Here is an 18344-nt window from a genome sequence, read left to right on the forward strand (position 1 = left end):
TAAGATGTTTTTGCCAAAGGAGAACAAAGAACACAGACTCTTGTCATTGAATTCTCATCCACAATTCTACAATTTTGGCTTAACACAAGGAGTGACTGACCTAGAAGAATGCAAAGTGTCAAAAGTACTCAGAACCTGAAAATACAGGATAACTAAAAGCATAATTCAAAGGGGATTAATTTTAGAAAACACGATATACGGGAATGAGTGTGGATGGAACACAATGTGAATGAAGGAAAGTGTGAAACACAATGTATATGAATTCTGTATGTAAAACAATATAGAATAAAAATTAAAAAGAAAAAAGAGTACTTGGAGTTTCCCCTACCTGTACAGCCAGGAGCATCTGATAAAAATAGAGTTTGCAGGTAGCTTCTTTCAGACGTCTGTTGCCTACAACCCTGTCAAACAGCTCTCCTCCTTCCATCCTAAAGCATACGGGCAAAGAGGGTGAGTTATTTCCACAGGGAAATGGTCACGAATGGAAGAGAGTAACACAAACACAGCAAACTCACTAAGGCTGCTTAAGCACGGAGTGGCCATTTTTCTCACTTTGATGCCGCAGTATTAAACCCAAAGACACAAAAAAAAATCTCATCCATAATCAAATGTCCCAGCAGGAAACAAATAAATAAGGGCAGAGAGAGTGCAGCTGATACTGGAGACAGACACTCAAGAAACTTTAAAAATATCTGATTCTAGGAGAGCTCTGGTGGCCTAGTGGCAAGGAGCTGCACCTACAATCCCAGAGGTGCACGGTTCGAATCCACCAGATGCTCTGCCGGGGAAGGAGGGACAATCTCCTCCTGTACCAGTCAGATCTGATTTGACGGTACACTCACACAAAAATAATAATAATTTTAAAAAAAAAAGAATAAAAAAAAATCTGATTCTGATTCGATAAATTAGTGGCTGGGGGAAAAAAAAATCCACCTACTTTCCTAACACACAGCCCAGGTGGTACTGAGGTCAGTAGTAGCAAGTATAAACCATCATCAGATGACTGGGAATCTAAAGCCCAACCACATCATTTCCCAGTCTTATGACTTTGAACCTAAGAAGCTCTGGTGGTTCAGCAGTAAGGAGATGCACTGACAACCCAAAGATGTACAGTTGGAATCCACCAGGGGTTCCACAGATGGATGGATCTCCCTTCGTGTGATTTTACTGCAAATCTGCTGGAGGGTCGGCTATGAGTCGCCTATAACTCAGAAGTACACAACAACATGACTCTGGATAAGCTATTACATCTGAGGTATAATTATATATACATATACAATTATATCGCTCCAGTCACTGTATCAATTCATCTCATCCAGGGTCTTCCTCTCCTGCACTGTCCCTCAAACTCTTCCGAGCATGATGTCCTTCTCCAGGGACGAGTCAGTTCCTCCTGGCCATGTGCCCAAAGTATGTGAGACAGAGCTTCAGAGTCCTCACCTCCAAGGAGAAACTTGGTTTTACCGGCTCCAGGACATAATAATACTTGCTAAGGAGCCCTGTTGGCACAGTGGGGCATAACGCGCCATTGCTAACCTAAAATGTTGGTGATTTTAACCTAAAATGTAGGTGGTTTGAACCTACACATTGCTTTGGGGTAGAAAAACGTGGCAGTGAACTTCTATACAGATTCTCTCTCACTGCCATCGAGTGAGAATTAACTAACTGGCTTCCGAGGCTGTAACTCATACAGACTTGACCCACCCCTCTCGGAGCTGCTAGTGGATTCGAACCACCAAAGAGGTGTGAAGCCTTTGACTTAGCACAACTCCCTACAGACCACACCAGCAGACAAATTTCCTTGCCATCAAGTTGGAACAAACTCATATTTGACCCATCACTGGGTTACTGAGGTTATAAATTGCATGCAAAGAGATCGTCCACCTCTGGTCTTTGGGTAGCAATGCAACTCTCCACAGATTTCATCAACAGACCCTTGGAAGCTCTTCCGAACAGTTGTACTCTGTCCTATATGGTTCCTATGAGGTGCGAGCAATTCTATAGCAGTGGGTCTGATTTTAGAGCTTGCTTTGTGCCCTTCAACAGAAGAAGACCTCTCATATCATAATGGGGTTTGGATAGAATTCCTAGCAAGGGATTACTCCTTTTCTGGAAGTGGAGCTAAAAACTATAAACCTTTAAAGTTGTGAAGGTTAAATGATTCGTGTAAACAATCAGTTGTTGTGTACTGTCCGAGTAAGAAACAACTCAGAGCTGGCCCTCCGGCAGGTTTTCAGAAAAAGGAAGTCACACAGGAGAAGACTGGCCCACCTTTCTCCTGCGAAGTAGCTGATGGATTTGAACTGAGTGCAAACCCACCAGGGCTCTTTTTTTTCCCCCCCAAAAGTTTTCCTTAAGGATTATGCTCTTTTTTTATTATTATTTTATTATTTTGTGTGCATGTACCGTCAAATCGGATCTGACTCGTATAGGAGGAGATTATCCCTCCTTTTCCAGCAGAGCATCTGGTGGATTTGAACTGCATGCCTCTGGGATTGCAGTGCAGCTTCTTGCCACTAGGCCACCAGAGCTCCCTCCAGAGCTCTTTTAAAGATGCAAAAATGGCATCTGACTCCTTCAGCTAACTCCACAAGAGGAGACAATCAAGAGTATCCACTTTAAGTGGATTCTCATGAAGCAGATTTCAAGATTTATTGGTTCAAGGCTGATTCTCATGATGTGAAGTTCAAGATTATCCACTCAAGCCTGATTCCCATGAAGTGAAGTTTAGACGAACCTATTCTCATCAGCTTTGCTCCCAATTCTGACACTACTCATTCCACTCAGGGCAATCGCCACTTCTATGATGGACTCAGTAACACCACAGAATCCACAGCCAAGACCCCAATAATGAGGATTATCAGGGAAGTGGTTGTTAGGTATCATCAAGTCGGTGCCAGCTCACTGCAACCCTCTGTACGACAGGATGAAATAAATTCTCTCAGCCAGTCCCGTGTCACCCTCACAACTCCTGCTGTATCTGAGCTCACTGTTAACAGTCACAGTAAATCCATCTCATTGAATGTCTTTCGCTTTTTCACTGACCTTCTACTTTTAAGTACGATGCCTCTCTCCACACAGCATACCCAAAGCATAGAAGAAAGTCATCATCCTCACCTACAAGGAATTTTCTGGCTACATTTCTTCTAAAATAGTGTGTTGCTTGTTAGACAGCCAATCAAGAAGTTGGTGGTTCAAATCCACCTGGTGCTCTGCAGAGGCAAGGCAGGAAAGCCTCCTCTCTCAAAGACTTTACAGCCTCAGAAACACATTGGAAGTTACCACTGTCCTAGTAAACCAGCGGCAGTGGTTTTGGTATTTTGTTTTGTTTTCATTATTCTTTAATTCTTCACCAATGCCATAATTCAAAGGCATCAATTCTCCCTCAGATTTCCTTAGTCACTGTTCAGCTTTTACATGCATCTGAAGCAACTGAAAATATCATGGCTTAGATCAGGCACATCTTAGTCCTCAAAGTAGTATCCTTGCTCTTTAGCATTTTAAAGAGGACTGGGCAGCAGATTTTTCCCAGTGCAATACATCATTTGTCTTCCAAACCTTTTTATATTAGTGATCTTGCACACCCCACAGCAATTCTTCAGTTGCAATCTTTATGTGAGCAAAGCACCAGGTGTTTCTCTCACAGAGCAGCTGGGTGGATCTGAATTACCCACCTGTTAGCAGTTGAGCCTTGAACTATTTTTGACTCTAGGGCTCCTATCAAGCAGGATTCAAACCTAAGACTCAGACTCCACATCCAGGGACAGGAGACCCTCAGCCACCCGCCTTAATCACTGCAGGGGAAGGACAATGAGGAATGAAGGGACCATCAGTCATTATACGGACTACAGTTAACACTGTGGAACAGGATATAATGATTAAGTGACTGGGCCAGAGAAAGCCAAGGCCAGGTTAACACACAGATAGCAACAATCATGGAGGATAGACAGGGACAGGAGTGGAAGGAGGGGGATTGGTGATTAGCAGATATATGCGTGGGGGTGAAAAGAACAAGGGACAGTGGAGATCTGATGAGATGTAATAAATGGCGTGATCAAATGTAATTAATGTTTAATTACACATATAAATGCTTAAATTAAAACCAATCTTTTTAAAAAAACGTTTTCCTTTTCCCACCATTTGGAGCCCATGAAGGCTTCCTGGGAGCAAGATTTCTAAACCACAAAGGTGGCTGGGAGGCTGTGGTACAAAGCCACTTTTTGCTGGCTTTAAGAGAGGTCTCTGGAAGCAGAGAGAGCACACAGCTCTTCTTAAAATTGAAGGTGTTTATGCTCGAGACAAAAGGGAATTCTATTTAGGTAAGAGATGTGCTTATGTTAACAAAGCAAAAAATAATACAGTGATTCCTGGTGGCAAACCTAACAAAAACAGAGTAATCTGGGGAAAGGTAACTCATGCCCATAGAAACAGTGTCAAGGTTTGGGTCCAGTTTTGGAGCAATCTTCCTGCTACAGACACAGAATCCATGTAATGCTGTATTCCTCGAGGATTTAAATGTACTGAAAAGCAAATAAATAAAATTATGGATTTGTTAAAAAAATAAGCAAAGGTGGGCAAGAAGTGGGGTGAAGGAATTAGAAAGGACCCAATGAGGACTTAAAAAGACTGGGTAATAATAGTAGGCACAGATCAACAGTGATTAATTTTTTTTTTTATTTTATTATTTTTGTGGGTGTGTACCGTCAAATCAGATCTGACTGGTACAGGAGGAGATTGTCCCTCCTTCCCTGGCAGAGCATCTGGTGAATTTGAACCGTGCACTTCTGGGATTCTAGTTGCAGCCCCCTTGCCACTAGGCCACCAGAGCCCCCCTAACAGTGATTAATTTTTTTTAATTATTATTTTTTGTGCATGTACCATCAAATCAGATCTGACTGGTACAGGAGGAAATTATCCCTCCTTCTCCGGCAGAGCATCTGGTGAATTTGAACCGGGTACCTCTGGGATTGCAGTACAGATTCTTGCCACTAGGCCACCAGAGCTCCCCAACAGTGATTAATTTTATAAAACACAATGTACATGAATGATTGACACACAACGTGAACATAGGAATGTATGAAACACAGTGTACATGAATGATACACAGTGTATGTCAATTTTGTATGCAAACCAATATCAAATAAAAATAAAGTTCTTGTTGTTGTTGTTTGAAAAAAAAGCCCACAAAAATAAGAAACAACCCCTGAAATCAACAGAACATACATTGAGGATCTTTAGGACAGAAAATGCAAGTCACCATTGGAATCTTTGGTGGCTTAGAAACATTTTAAGCAGCAATGAAAATGAAAATGTTTACTACTTACAACTCCAAAACAATGTAATAATCTTCTGCATCAAAAAAGTTCTTAATCTTGATGATGCAAGGCTGAAAGAGTGAGGGGGAAAGAAAAGTAATGAGAAACTTCATAGAGAAAAATCACACTTGGGACATGTCCCTATTAGGGTCTAGGAGGATGGGACCCAGCGCGTGGCAGCCCTGTCTTGGGACACTTCAAAGCTAGGTGCACATGAGAAGATGGGACAGAATGTGGCTAGTTCCTCAAGGAGGGCAGGTGAAACTCTCTGCTTCCCCCAAAGTATATGAGGAAGAAGTTCTTTTTCTTCCATACACAGGGTTGACATCCAAGAAGGGAGGTTCTTCCTAGCCCTCCACCCATCCCCTGGGAGCAGAGGTACAGAACCTGGCATATAATAACCAGGACAAGGAGAGACTCCAGCCACACCACCAGATAGCGCTGCAATTCAACTCCAGCCAAATGGAACTAGAGGAGCTCAGGTGACAAGATCCTTCCATTTTTTAAGAGAAGAGGAAAATTCTCATCTCGTAAGAACCTAACATGGGGTCTCATTGGGGAGGGAAAGAACGCCGAATGAGAGAAGCGTCCAGCTCTACCTATGATGTAGTTTTCATTTAAATTAGATGGCAAGTTAAAAAAGTGTCCACTGTAGGTCTTTTTATCATTTATATTGTTGTGGTGGCTGTGTGCTGTCAAATGGATTCTCTCTTTCACAGACACACTCTCTTCCCCATGGCTGACAATTTGCTACCTCTGATCACCATAAGATGCACAGCAGAAATCTTGTGAGTCAAAGGAAAAAAATATGCATATTTATTATCATGATCTTATATCCAAAAAGGGAACTGTGCTGGCCTAGTGTTAAGAAACTGTGGTGCCATCAGGTCCTCGTGGCAGACAGGACTGACAGGCCCCAGCTCCCAGCTGGAAACAAAGGAGGACACTTCAACGATTTAGATCCTCCCAGAAGAGCCGTGGATGAGCATTAACATTACTAGTAAGTATATTCATTTTTTCCTGGACACAGAGAAAAAGCTTTCTGAGGTCCCAACTCTTCTCACTATCTCTTAGTTGTTAGAATAGACAGAAAACCTCATAAGCAGTTCCTTATTTCACCTCTACCTTGCATGTGAACTTCCGAGTTGTAAAACAGCCCAGTGGTAGATGGAATTTGCTCCAGGACTTAAGAAGCATAAATGACATAGCTGAGCCTCTACATCTTGTGGTTCCTAACCTCTACACTATAATAGACAAAGTGCTAGTCTATAGGCCTTTTATTGTAAGAACCACCTTCCCTCTGTAACTTGATTTGTGCCACTACTAGAACCTCTACTCAGAATATTATTGCTTGTTAATTTTTGACTCATGTACTTTTAACTTGTTAGTTAAATTTGTGTCTTCTAGGTTGCAACACCTCCATGATACATCTTCAAGGATATGAACATGTACGGCTAAGCACAATTGACAACAGTGCATCTAAATTCCAAAATCAATCTCCATAATAGTCTATGTGTTTCCTACTGCCAAAGTGGCACTTTAGAGTAGTGAGAGAAGATCTTCACCCTGAAACCCACAGCGTCCCTTTTCAGCAGGAAGTAGCTAAGAAAATACGCCATCCCCTTTTCCTTATGAATCAGGATGAAGTCTCTCTCAGGGAGGAGTGATAGGGAATGGCAAAGGACACACTGACAAAGGAGATTAATCAGAACTGGCTTTGACAAGTACTGTGGCAACTGGACCATTAAAACAGACATTCGGGGGGGGGGAGGAAGAAGAATGAATTGGGGAGGAGGGTAGAGAAAACAGTGCAACAATAAAGGAATGAAAACCCAAAATCTCTGTAAATGTTCATTAAAACGAATAAAATTTAATAATAATAATAAAAAAAAAAACTGTGGTGCAATGCCAAGGGTATGCAGTTCAAATTGGCCAGGTGCTCTGAATGAGAAAGATGGGCGATCTCCTCCCAAGTGATTAACAGCCTCTGAAAAAACGCAGGAGGGTCAGTCAGCTATGAATGAGTTCTGACTCGATACACACAACAACATTTAAAAAGAGGAAGCTCTCTCTGGTGGCTTAGTGGTAAAGAAACTGCACTGCCAATGCAGAAGTACACAGTTCGAATCCACCATCTGCTTTGCAGGAGAAAGATGGCCAGGCTCCTCCTGTGTGATTTTCTGCTTTTGAAAACCCGCTGGCAGGTCAGCTATGAGTTCCAACCTGACAGTATTCAACAAGAACACCTTTTAAAAGAAATATCCCTGACAGTGCAAATGGTTATGCACTCAGCTGGGAATACAAAGGTTGGAGGTTCCAACCTCTCTGGCAGCTCTAGGAAAGAAAAACCTAGCAATCCACTTCAATAAAGATTACAGCCAAGGAAATATTAAGGGACAGGTCTGCACTAACGCTAGGAGATGGGCCTGACTTAGTAGTCTCTAACAGGAATAATATTTAAAAGGATGGCAAAACTTGACAGAATGCTCTTTCTACAATTAAATTCCATGGCACTCAAAGAATGCTGATAAAGACCCTCCACAGAGCATCTTCCTTCCCAAGATGCCTTGAGAAGAAGTAGCAAATGAGCACAATACTGCCCCCAACAGATTGGTCCTGGAAACACCATTCTGAGTGGAAAAGACTTCATGGAGCAGGCTATATTCCTAAGGTTCAGACACAAACAGTAGATCGCTCTCTTGTTCAGGGATACCTATTAATGTGCAGTCTTTAAAAGGGTAGCTCCGGAGCTCTAGTGGCCTAGTGGCAAGAAGCTGCACTGCAATCACAGATGTATGCAGTTCGAATCCACCAGATGACCCTTCAGATCCAATTTGACAGTACACACACACACACACACACACACACAATAATAAAATAAAATTTTAAAAAATTTTAAAAGATAGCTCTGTTGGGCTAGTGGGATAAGGAATTGTACTGACGGTTCAAAGACAGCAGCAGCTCCGAGGGAGGAGGATGGGCAGTTTCCTCCCATGTGATTTACAGCCTCTGAAAACTCACTGGAAGGTCAGTTAAGAGTTGATTCAGACTTGACAACTATCAGGTTAGCTGAGTCTTTAAAAATAAAACCCAACAAAACAAAACAATGCGAGCTGTGGTCGTCTAGTAGTAAGAATCTGTGCTGCAATCCCAAAGGTGGGTAGTTCAAATCGACCAGATGCTCTGCTGGGGAAGGAGGTGCGATCTCCTGTGCCAGTTGGATCCAATTCGACTGCGCGCGCGCGCACACACACACACACACACACACACACACACACGGAACAATAAAAAACAGTATTCCACATAATGAGGTCTCAATGGGAAGAAACAAGGAGAGTTGAGCGAAAGAATGACTCAGGTCTGTCTATGGTCAAGTTTTCATCTAAATTGGATGGCAAGTTTAAAAGTGTTCATTTTACTGGTTCACTTTTATCATATATGTTGTTATTGTTGTGTGATGTCAAATGAATTCCAGCTCCTAATGACACCAGGAAGCAGAATGGTACGGCCCCATAGAGTTTTCTAGGCTGGGAGCTAATTATCAAGCCTTTCTATCAAAGAACCATTGTGTGGGTTCAAATTGCCTCTTTTTTTGAAAAAATTAATCAAAGAATCCAGGAAACACTGCACAAAATAGAAGAAATAAGAATAAATAATGCTGAGTCACGTGAGTCGGTCACCAAAGGACAATTATATGCTATCAGACCAGTAACATAAATAGCTAAGAAACAGTGGACATGTAGAATCAATATTGGAGTGGTAACAAGAGGGAGAAGAGAGTCAAAAGATAAAATGAAATTATTGTGAAGTACATAAAATAGGGACTGTTGTTGTTAGGTGCCGTCAAGTCGAATACTGACTCTTAACGACCCTAAGAACAAAAGATCTGAACCCTATTCCATCCTGCGCCATCCTCACACTCCCTGACACACAAGAGCCCACTGGAGCAGTCACTGCGTCAATCCACCTGGCTGAGGGTCGTCTTCTCCTTTGCCAACCCTCCACCCTTCCCAGCATCACGTCCCTCTCCAAGGAATAGCCCCTAGGAATAAGATTGCAGGATGGGCCATCTACTTCTTAGGTAACAGGTCTTTGAAAACCCTACGCACACTAAAGGAATGAGGATAGTTATAGCAGTGTAGTGGTATAGACATGTTGTTGTTGTCAAGTCACTTGCGACTCATAGCACCCCTATGTACAACAGTCCTATACCCTGATCCATCCTGTGCCAATCTTATTGTCTCCAACACACCTTCTCCCATTACTCCAATCACTGAATTATTCCATCTCATCAAATGTCTTCCTCTCTTGTGCTGTCCTCTTGCGCTCCACTCTCTCACGCATGATGTCCCTCTCCAAGGACTGATCCACCTTTCAACATGTTCAAAGTATATCAGACAAAGTTTCAGGATCCTTGCCTCCAAGGAGCAGCCTGGTCTCACCCTCTGTAGGACGAACCTATTTGTTCTCCTGGCAGTCCACAGTATATTCAATCCTCTCCTCTAGCACCATAGCTCAAAGGCATCAATTCTCCTTCTATCAACCCTAGTCATTGTCCAGCTTTCTGACATATAGAGAATATAAATTTATTTTTTAAAAAACAACAACAGCAAAACAGAGAGAGTCCGTCCCTGATTTTTCATCTCTATTGTTTAGTTATAAATGGGGGAGGGGCTTGAGGGGGAAACTTGACAAACTGCCTATCTTTTGGTTAGAAGTTAAGGGCATAACCATTGCACCACCAGGTTCCTTATATTTTTTAAAACCCAAAAAGCCTATCACCACCGATTAAATTCCTACTCAAAGTGACCCTGTGGAAGGAACAGAGTAAAAATTGCCTCATGGGGTTTTCTGAGGCTCCAAATCTTTACTAAAAGCAGTTTGCCACATCTTTCTTCTATGCAGCAGAAGCAGTAATTCTGTATTTACGTATGAAGTGACAAAATAAATGTGACCATTAATCACTGTCCATGTAATAAAGTTGCTTAATTATTCAAAAAAATAAATAAATAAGGCAAGCTCTGGTGGCAAGGAGGTGTACCAGAGATGCATGGTTCAAATCCACCAGATGCTCTGCTGGAGATGGAGGAACAATCTCCTCCTGTACCAGTCAGATCTGATTTGACGGTACACACACACACACACACACAAAATAATAAAATAAAATAAAAAATTTTAAAAAAAGAGAAAAGAATGGGAGCTGCTTAGTTTGACCTCACTTCACAAGAAGCAGGACCAGCTCCCCAAAAGGAGTCCCCAAAAAGTGTTGTGCTGGCACGGCGAGCCATTTAGTTTCATCTCTGCTACCTCTAAGGTTTGGGGACTTGGGCCCTCCCAATTGAGAACGTCCTCTGCCAGGAAGTGGATCCTCCACTCAAGTCAGGGAGAAAAGGACTTAGGGAGTCAGACGTATTCAAATCTGTTTTTTATGCTTTAAGGGTTTGGTTTTTTTGGGTGTGTGTGTGTGTGTGTGTGTGTGTGTGTGTGTGTGTGTGTACTGTCAAATCAGATCTGATTGGTACAGGAAGAGATTGTCCCTCCTCCTCCAGCAGAGCATCTGGTGGATTCGAACTGCTCACCTCTTATGCCTTAAGTTTTATGAGCTCATCTCGTAGAATCCTCACACTGACCGTGCAAGATAAATACTCTTATTGCCTCCATGTCACAGAAACAGAGGCTCCAAGATAGGAAATGTCATTCCCATAATATGCGGACGAGGAGGTAAAGGAGACAGCATGGAAACTCAAGTCTGGTCCCCACTAGACTGAAGCTACATGAGAAGGGGCAGCACGTGTCATAACCCTCTGCACTCACCCCTGCTTGGGCCTTGAGACAGCCCAGAGCAGTAAGTAAAGTCAAAGTCACTGTGATCAAGCCGAAATGACTCATAAAATCAAAGCTGTAAAACGCACAGGAGGACAGTGCTTGTCTTTCTGCCCTGCAGCTGGTAGATTCAAATCACCAGAAAAGCACAGTCTGGCTCAACAAAACAACAACGCCATCAGAGTTCCCTTAAGCAATATGTGCGTAACAACTGAACAAACTAACACTCAGATCCAAAGGCCAGGTTCCTGGCACTGGGTTCTAATCACTGTTACTACACATCAGATCACACTCATGATCCCATGTTTAATTTCCAAGAGTTGTTCAAGTGTCCTAGAAAATAGCTCAGAAATATCTCCAGGAATGTATTTTGGTGTTCAACATTCTACTGCAGTGGACAGTGATTTGTATAAATGTTATGCTTAGGGATTTTGTGACATCAGAGAAAATTCTCTGGCAATTCTGAGTGTTTATTTTAGGGGTAGGCTGGGTATAGCAACACCCTAGAAAGTTAGAAGGTCCCTTTCTTTAAAGAGAAAGGCCAGGTTCCTTGGGAAAAGAATGGGACTTTCATATGGAAATTCTAAGAAAGTCAGTCTCCAGGGTTTCCCAGGTTTGTAGGCTGCCCCCACTGAGTTCTACAGAAGTCTATTGAATTACAGCGCCAGCAGCAATCATTTTGTTCTGAGGTTCTAGCTTTGTCAGGGTTGCTGTTGGATTATCTCTGGTGGTTTGCACCTACTAGCAGCTCCAAGGGATGAAGATGTCCTCCCACCTTAGAGATGGTAAGAGGAAGGAAGCCTTTTCCCAGTTCAGAAGTTGTTGTTAGATGCCACAGAGGTGTCAGTGACTCAAAGCAACCCTATTAACAACAGACAGGAACCTGGGAACCTCGCCCTATCGCCCTATCCTAATGACCTCACAGGTCACCCCTGTATGCATGGGGGTACCCTGTCGCAACACTGTCCTTGAGGGCAGATCTTGAAATAATTCTCTTTGCCTATGAATATAATACCATTCCCTCTTCAATTTGTCAATCCTAGAATCTCATGGTTCTCAATCAAAATATCCAATATTCTGATAATGGATATCTCAGCTCACTAATGCTTAGGACATTGACCTTTATGTGTTTCATTTCATTTATGACAGCTTCCCATTTTCCTAGGTTCATTCCATATTCCAATTGTTAACAGATGCTTACAGCTGTTTCTCCTCATCATTTGAGTACCTTCCAAACCGAGGGCTTCATCTACTGGCTCTGAATCCAACAATGTTCGTGTTACTTGATTTGGAAAGGCCAGCTTTTTTAAAAGTGAATGATTAGTCCTGCTTCAACATCTGGAAGCTACACTGAAATGTGTTCATTGTGGGTGGACCTTGCTCACATTTTATATACTAGGCATCGCTTCTGGCATCAATGCAACCAAGGGGTTAAATATCCGAATAAGAAAACTAAAGTTTTCAGACTAAACTTATTCAGACTAACTTATTCAGACTAAAGTTCGTATTTCAAGTTTCATTCCAAGAGCTTAGTTTATGATTTTATGTGTGCTTGTAAATTAATGAAGAAACTAAAACACAAGAGTCCACAATTAAGGTGGCATAGTTGGGGCGGCGGGAGGGGTGTGGGGGGATTGTGTACCAGGAAGGAGTGTTTCTTTTACTTTTGAAAGAGAGGAGCGAACTGGGGAGGGGGGGGGAGGGATGGGCGGGGAGAGAAGTGCAGCAATGAACGAATGGAAATCCAAAATCTCTATAAATGCTCATTAAAATTATTAAAAAAATAAAGCTTGACAAATTCACTGATCCACAAATATTAAAAATAGTAAATATTGTAAAAAAATAATTAAAAAAAATAAAGCTTAAGAAGAAAAAAAAAGAAACTAAAACAGCAAAACAGAGGATGGAATCAGTCCTATGATTGTTTTTGTCTCTCTCTTTTTTTAAAAAAAAATGTGGACACACTATGCATTGAATTTAGGTCAATACTATATCTATATATATATATGTATAGATAGATAGATAGATAGATATAACAAAGATAACACTCAATAGGGCCACCAAACCACCCCACCGAATCAGTTGCCATCAAGTGGATTCTGGCTCAGGGAGAATGCACGTTGTGTCTGAATAAAACTATGCTCCATAGAGTTATTCAGTGGCTGTGAGCTCTGAGAAGCCGACTGCCAGGCCTTTCTTCCATGGTGCCGCAGAACCACCAACTTAGCGTAGCAATTGTAATCATTAGTGCCAATCAGGGACTCCGGTAACACCACAGATGCCATTAAGTCAGATAGAAGGGCATATATCTCTGACACTTTAGGATACCTGTGGATTCATTGTATTTACTCCAACTAAAATAAATGGAAATTTGTAGTAGTTCAAAACATTTAAAGATGTGAAAACCTCAGAGAAAATGAAGCCAAATTTACTAAAATGGGCACCATCTTCTGAGACAAAACTAGTTGGTCCAATTTCAGGTAGAGCTCCTCTCAGCCAAACAACATCCATTACCCACATACATGCACATGTACATGTATATGTACACGCATGTACGCGCACATTAAACAACCCAGATTAACGTCAGCTTTAGTACATTGAAATGCCCCATGTGTATAAAAAAGTGAACTGAACTCAACCAGAAACCACCTCCGTGAGCACCCTCCATTCAGCCCCATGTAATCCTATAAAAGGCAAAGATAAAGGCTGATGGGGAGCTCTGTTCTTAAGACATTAAGTCATAGCTCAAAGGGCAATAAAAACCTTTTCCCCTAATGCAAATGAAACAAAAAAAGAAAGAAAGAGAAGTGAGCTGAACAAAGTAGGAGTTCTATTTCATAGTAATACTTACATGATTTAGCTTTTTCAGAATTTCTATTTCTGTTTCAACGTTGAGAGCTGGATCCTTTGACAAACAACATTAAAATCTATTAGTAGTAATAACAGGAAATCATTTTCAAATATGTACAGGTAAGCTTGGATCTGTCCAAGTCCCAAACCCAGCTCATCTCCCACAGAAAGGAAGTCATTTGACCCAGTTTCCACTCACAACAATGACCTATCTTGCAGTGGCCCCATGCTAAACGATACTGTAATACTCAATGCCCTTTCAATTGGAATCAACTCATAGCTGACCCTCCATTGGGTTACCCAACGTTCTACAACAGATGAGAGGAGATTCCCTATCTTTATCCCAAGGAGCTGCTGGTGGATTTGAACTGCTAGAGATGTGCTGCCTTTGTGACAACACTTCAACTCTCTACAGACTACAGTCACCAGAGCTAAACTAGTAAGTTCTATTTGCTTCATTAGCTATGGAAGTGTTTACGTTCATAAAAACAGTAAGACAAAAAAACGTAAGCAAGGAAGTATTTCTTAAAAGTCAAACTTCTAAAAAAAAAAAAGTCAAACTTCTTCCCAGCAACAATAGCAAAGTTCAACAGGACAATAACAACAACAAAAAAAAATGCTGATGAGGTTGTGGAGAGACTGGAACTCTTATTTACTGCTGGTGAGAATGTAAAATGGTACAGCCACTATGGAAGGCCGTCTGGCACTTTCTCAAAAAGTTGGAAGTAAAAATACCTTTTGATCCAGCAATTCCACTATTGAAAATATACCCTGAAGAAGTCAAAGCCACATTCAAACAGATGTATGCACACCCATGTTTACTGCTGCATTATTCACAATAGCAAAGAGACAGAAGCAACTTAAATGCCCAAAAACAAACGAATGGATAAAAAAAACGATGATACAGTCACACAATGGAATATAATGAAGCCCTGAAAAACAATGTACTCATAAAACAGTCTATAACACTGGCAAGCCTAGAAGACATGCTGAGTGGAATATCTCCATCACAAAAGGATAAATACTCTGTAACATGAATGTTAAAAAATGGAATAGATGGGGTGGGGTGGGCAGAAAACGGGAAGAGTAGATAGATAACAAACACTGCAGCAGAACAGACGCGGGAAGAGTAGATAGATAACAAACACTGCAGCAGAACAGACGAGGGGAAGAACTGTTTGAAAGGAATATATGATCAGGCATTATATGTATGCCAACAATCTGGAAGAAGGGGTGCATTATTGGATGGGCTGGGGGAAGGGGGGAAGTGTGCAACTAAAGAAAAAAATAAATATATACATTTATATATAAAGAATAAAAATAAAATTCCTAAACTCTCAAAAAAAAAAAAAGTCAAATTTCTAATTATAAAGCTGATACAAGGGAGCTCTGGTGGCCTAGTGGCAAAATGCTGCACTGCAATCCCCGAGGTACGCAGTTCGAGTCCACGAGATGCTCTGCTGGAGAAGGAGGAGCATTCTCTTCCTGTACCAGTCAGATCCAATTAGACAGTACATGCACAAAAAATAATAAAATAAAAAATTTTAAAAAAACAAACAAAACTGATACTGATTAACTGCAGGCTGACATATCTGTCCCATTCGGAGGGGAACAAAAACATCCACCAGCTTCATCCAAAGGCAAGAAATGCTTCAGAGTTCTGAAGATGCTCTCCAGAACAATTCCAAAAGGATGAATCGTGTAATTCCACACCCGAGCTACACCCTCCCCAAGCAGGGAAAATATAGAATTACATATTTATGTAATAAAAGGATTTGGGCTAGGCAACACAGATGTTTAATTGTAAAAACCTGCCCCTTCCTGCTCGCTGTTAAACTCATTACTGAATTAGGGTATACTATGATGATAGATCTGGAAGGGTCCAAGACAATTTGCAGAGAAAAAAAAAAAGACAGCAATTCGCAGAATGAAAGTAAAAAGCAAAGCTCTCTAGGTGCAAGGAGAAATCAGTAGAAGTGGGTGGACAGACTGTGGGAGGAGGTATGTGAAGAAATAGGCAAGTGGATATTCGATGTATAGCATGGTAAAAGGCATTGATCACTCAGGAGCAAAGATTTCTAAAAATACTACCTAACGTGGGAGAGACTGGAGGGCATTATGCTGAGTCAACGAACTCAGCCTCATAAGGACAAATACAGCATAAAACTATTACTGTAAAAATAGAAGGATAACTAGTAAAATGTGTATGTAGATCCAAGGCAGGGAAGGGAAGGGAGCAGACGGGTAAGGATGGGTACGGGGAAAATAACAGGGTCACACAATTTGGTGGGTGGAAGGGTGGGGTGAAGGAAATGGGAAAGATCCAGAGGGGACCTGAAAAAACAGGGTTAATGGTAGGCCTAGTTCAATGGTGATTGTAAAACACAATGAATGAGAATGATTGTATCAAACACAAGGTGGGTGAAGGGAAGTGTGAAACATAGTAACAATTTTGTATGCAAAGCAATATAAACTTTTTAAAAAAGGCATTAATCAATAGTCATTAATTACATAACGCACAACATATATGATGGTATAAAACATAATGAACGTCATAAAAAAAAACCAACCTGTAATGTATATGAATGAAATACAATATATATGAATGATTGTGTTCAAATAATATTAAGCCATATAAAATAGATTGATTACTTTAAGAATACTGGTTAGCAGGGTGTAAAAAAAATAAAGACACATAGCAAAGATTTGCTCTAAATCATTCAGAAGCTGGTAAGCTTTCTCTGCTCCCTCAAAGGGGAAGCAAATCTTAATCACAGGAGGGGAAAAAATCTCTAGCAAAGCTAATCCAGAGAGGAAATTCTTCTTGGCCCATGAGAATGCATTGTCTAGGGGGAAAAGAATCGATCTTTAAAGAATGTTGTATTATAATAGCCAGAAACAGCTGGTCCTGAATAAAAGTGATTAGGGGACGCATTTTACATCATTCGGCTGGCTTGTGTACGTGAGAGGGGAAAAAAAGAGCCAAAACATTTGGCAGCGTTACCTACCAGTAAATGCAGATTACAGAAAAATGCAATAAAATGAATGGCTACTGTAGGAAAAGATCATTATAATAATTTAATTAAAATGAAAAAAAAAATCCGCAACAATGAATGAATGAAAACCCAAAATCTCTGTAAATGTTCATTAAAATTAATAAAATTTAATAAAGAAAAAAAATCCATAAGCACTAAGATTTCTATTGCCACATTACCAAGCTGGGCAAAGAACTGGCAATTACCCTAAATGATCAGTCAACAAAACACCTGAATAAATTATGACACAGGAAAACTGATTTTAAAAAAACTCACTAAGAAGAATATATTAGGAAAGGGCTGGTTAACACACATACGTGGAAAAGCAGAATAGAAAATTATACATATAGTATTTCGATTTGGACTGCATATCTAAATACAGTATTTGTATTTAGATTCAAACCATCTGAAAACATTAATTCATATTCAAAGACTAGAAGAAAGATGAAATTTACAAACAGCTGTCAGATTATGGTGGTAGGATCATGGCTGGATATTTATTATCCTCTCCCAATTTCCAAAGGAGTATAGAGTTGTACTGTTAACTCAAAGGTAAGAGGTTCAAATCCACCAGGTGTTTCACAGGACAAAGATGGGAAATCTCCTGCCATGTGAATCACAGCTTCTGAAAACACACTGGAGGGTTAGCCATGAGCTGGTTCCAACTCAATGGCACATAACAATTTTCTTTTTTTCATTATAAAAACAAGCTTGGAAAAACTTTGAACTTGGAAGGTGAACATTAACTTCCTCCTATGTGCACATTTTTCAGAGGAATGATCGTGGTACACTGGTAAAGAGCTGTGCAGTCAACAGAAAGGTGCATGGTTCAAATCCTCTAGCTGCTCCACAGGAAAAAAGATGGGCATCTCCTCCTGAGTAATTTAATGCCTCTGAAAGCCTGCTAGAGGGTCAGCCATGCGTTGGTTCCGACTCAAGGGTACAAAACACCACCATCCTGTGAATCCTCCAGTCCAATTCAATCTTTGTGGAACCAAATCATCTATAGTCATATCTCAGAAATACATTGCAGGTTTGGTTCCATGTCAGTTCAAAAATGAGTATTGCAAGAAAGCAAGACACTAACTTTTTAGTTTCTGAGTGCTTATAAAAGCTATGTGTGTGGTGGCAACATGAAGAAGTTTGACATACACAAAAGTGGACACATGCTGTTGAGGGAAAAGCACTGACAAGCTTGCTTGATGCCAGGTTGCCATTAGCAATCAATTTGTAAAAGAAAAGCAGTTATCTGCAAAGCACAGTAAGACAAAGCATAATATAATGTCTGTATAAGGAACAGTTTCTATACTAACTGAAGATA

The 18344-nt window shown here is 40.9% G+C and overlaps 1 protein-coding gene across 1 annotated transcript in view; it reads right to left on the reverse strand.

Annotated features, from left to right (window-relative positions):
• CHEK2 (checkpoint kinase 2) overlaps nt 1–18344 on the reverse strand; it is a 48852-nt gene that overhangs the window by 16367 nt on the left and 14141 nt on the right. The window contains exons 6-8 of the mRNA XM_006890522.1: nt 13990–14043; nt 5325–5386; nt 329–428 (exon numbers count right to left, since the gene is read on the reverse strand). Of these exons, the coding sequence (XP_006890584.1) occupies nt 329–428; nt 5325–5386; nt 13990–14043 (216 nt within the window). The remainder of the gene's footprint in view (nt 1–328; nt 429–5324; nt 5387–13989; nt 14044–18344) is intronic.

This window comes from Elephantulus edwardii, unplaced genomic scaffold, assembly GCF_000299155.1.
Source record: "Elephantulus edwardii isolate Elephantulus edwardi_28Jun2011 unplaced genomic scaffold, EleEdw1.0 scaffold00089, whole genome shotgun sequence".
Taxonomy (NCBI): Eukaryota; Metazoa; Chordata; class Mammalia; order Macroscelidea; family Macroscelididae; genus Elephantulus; species Elephantulus edwardii.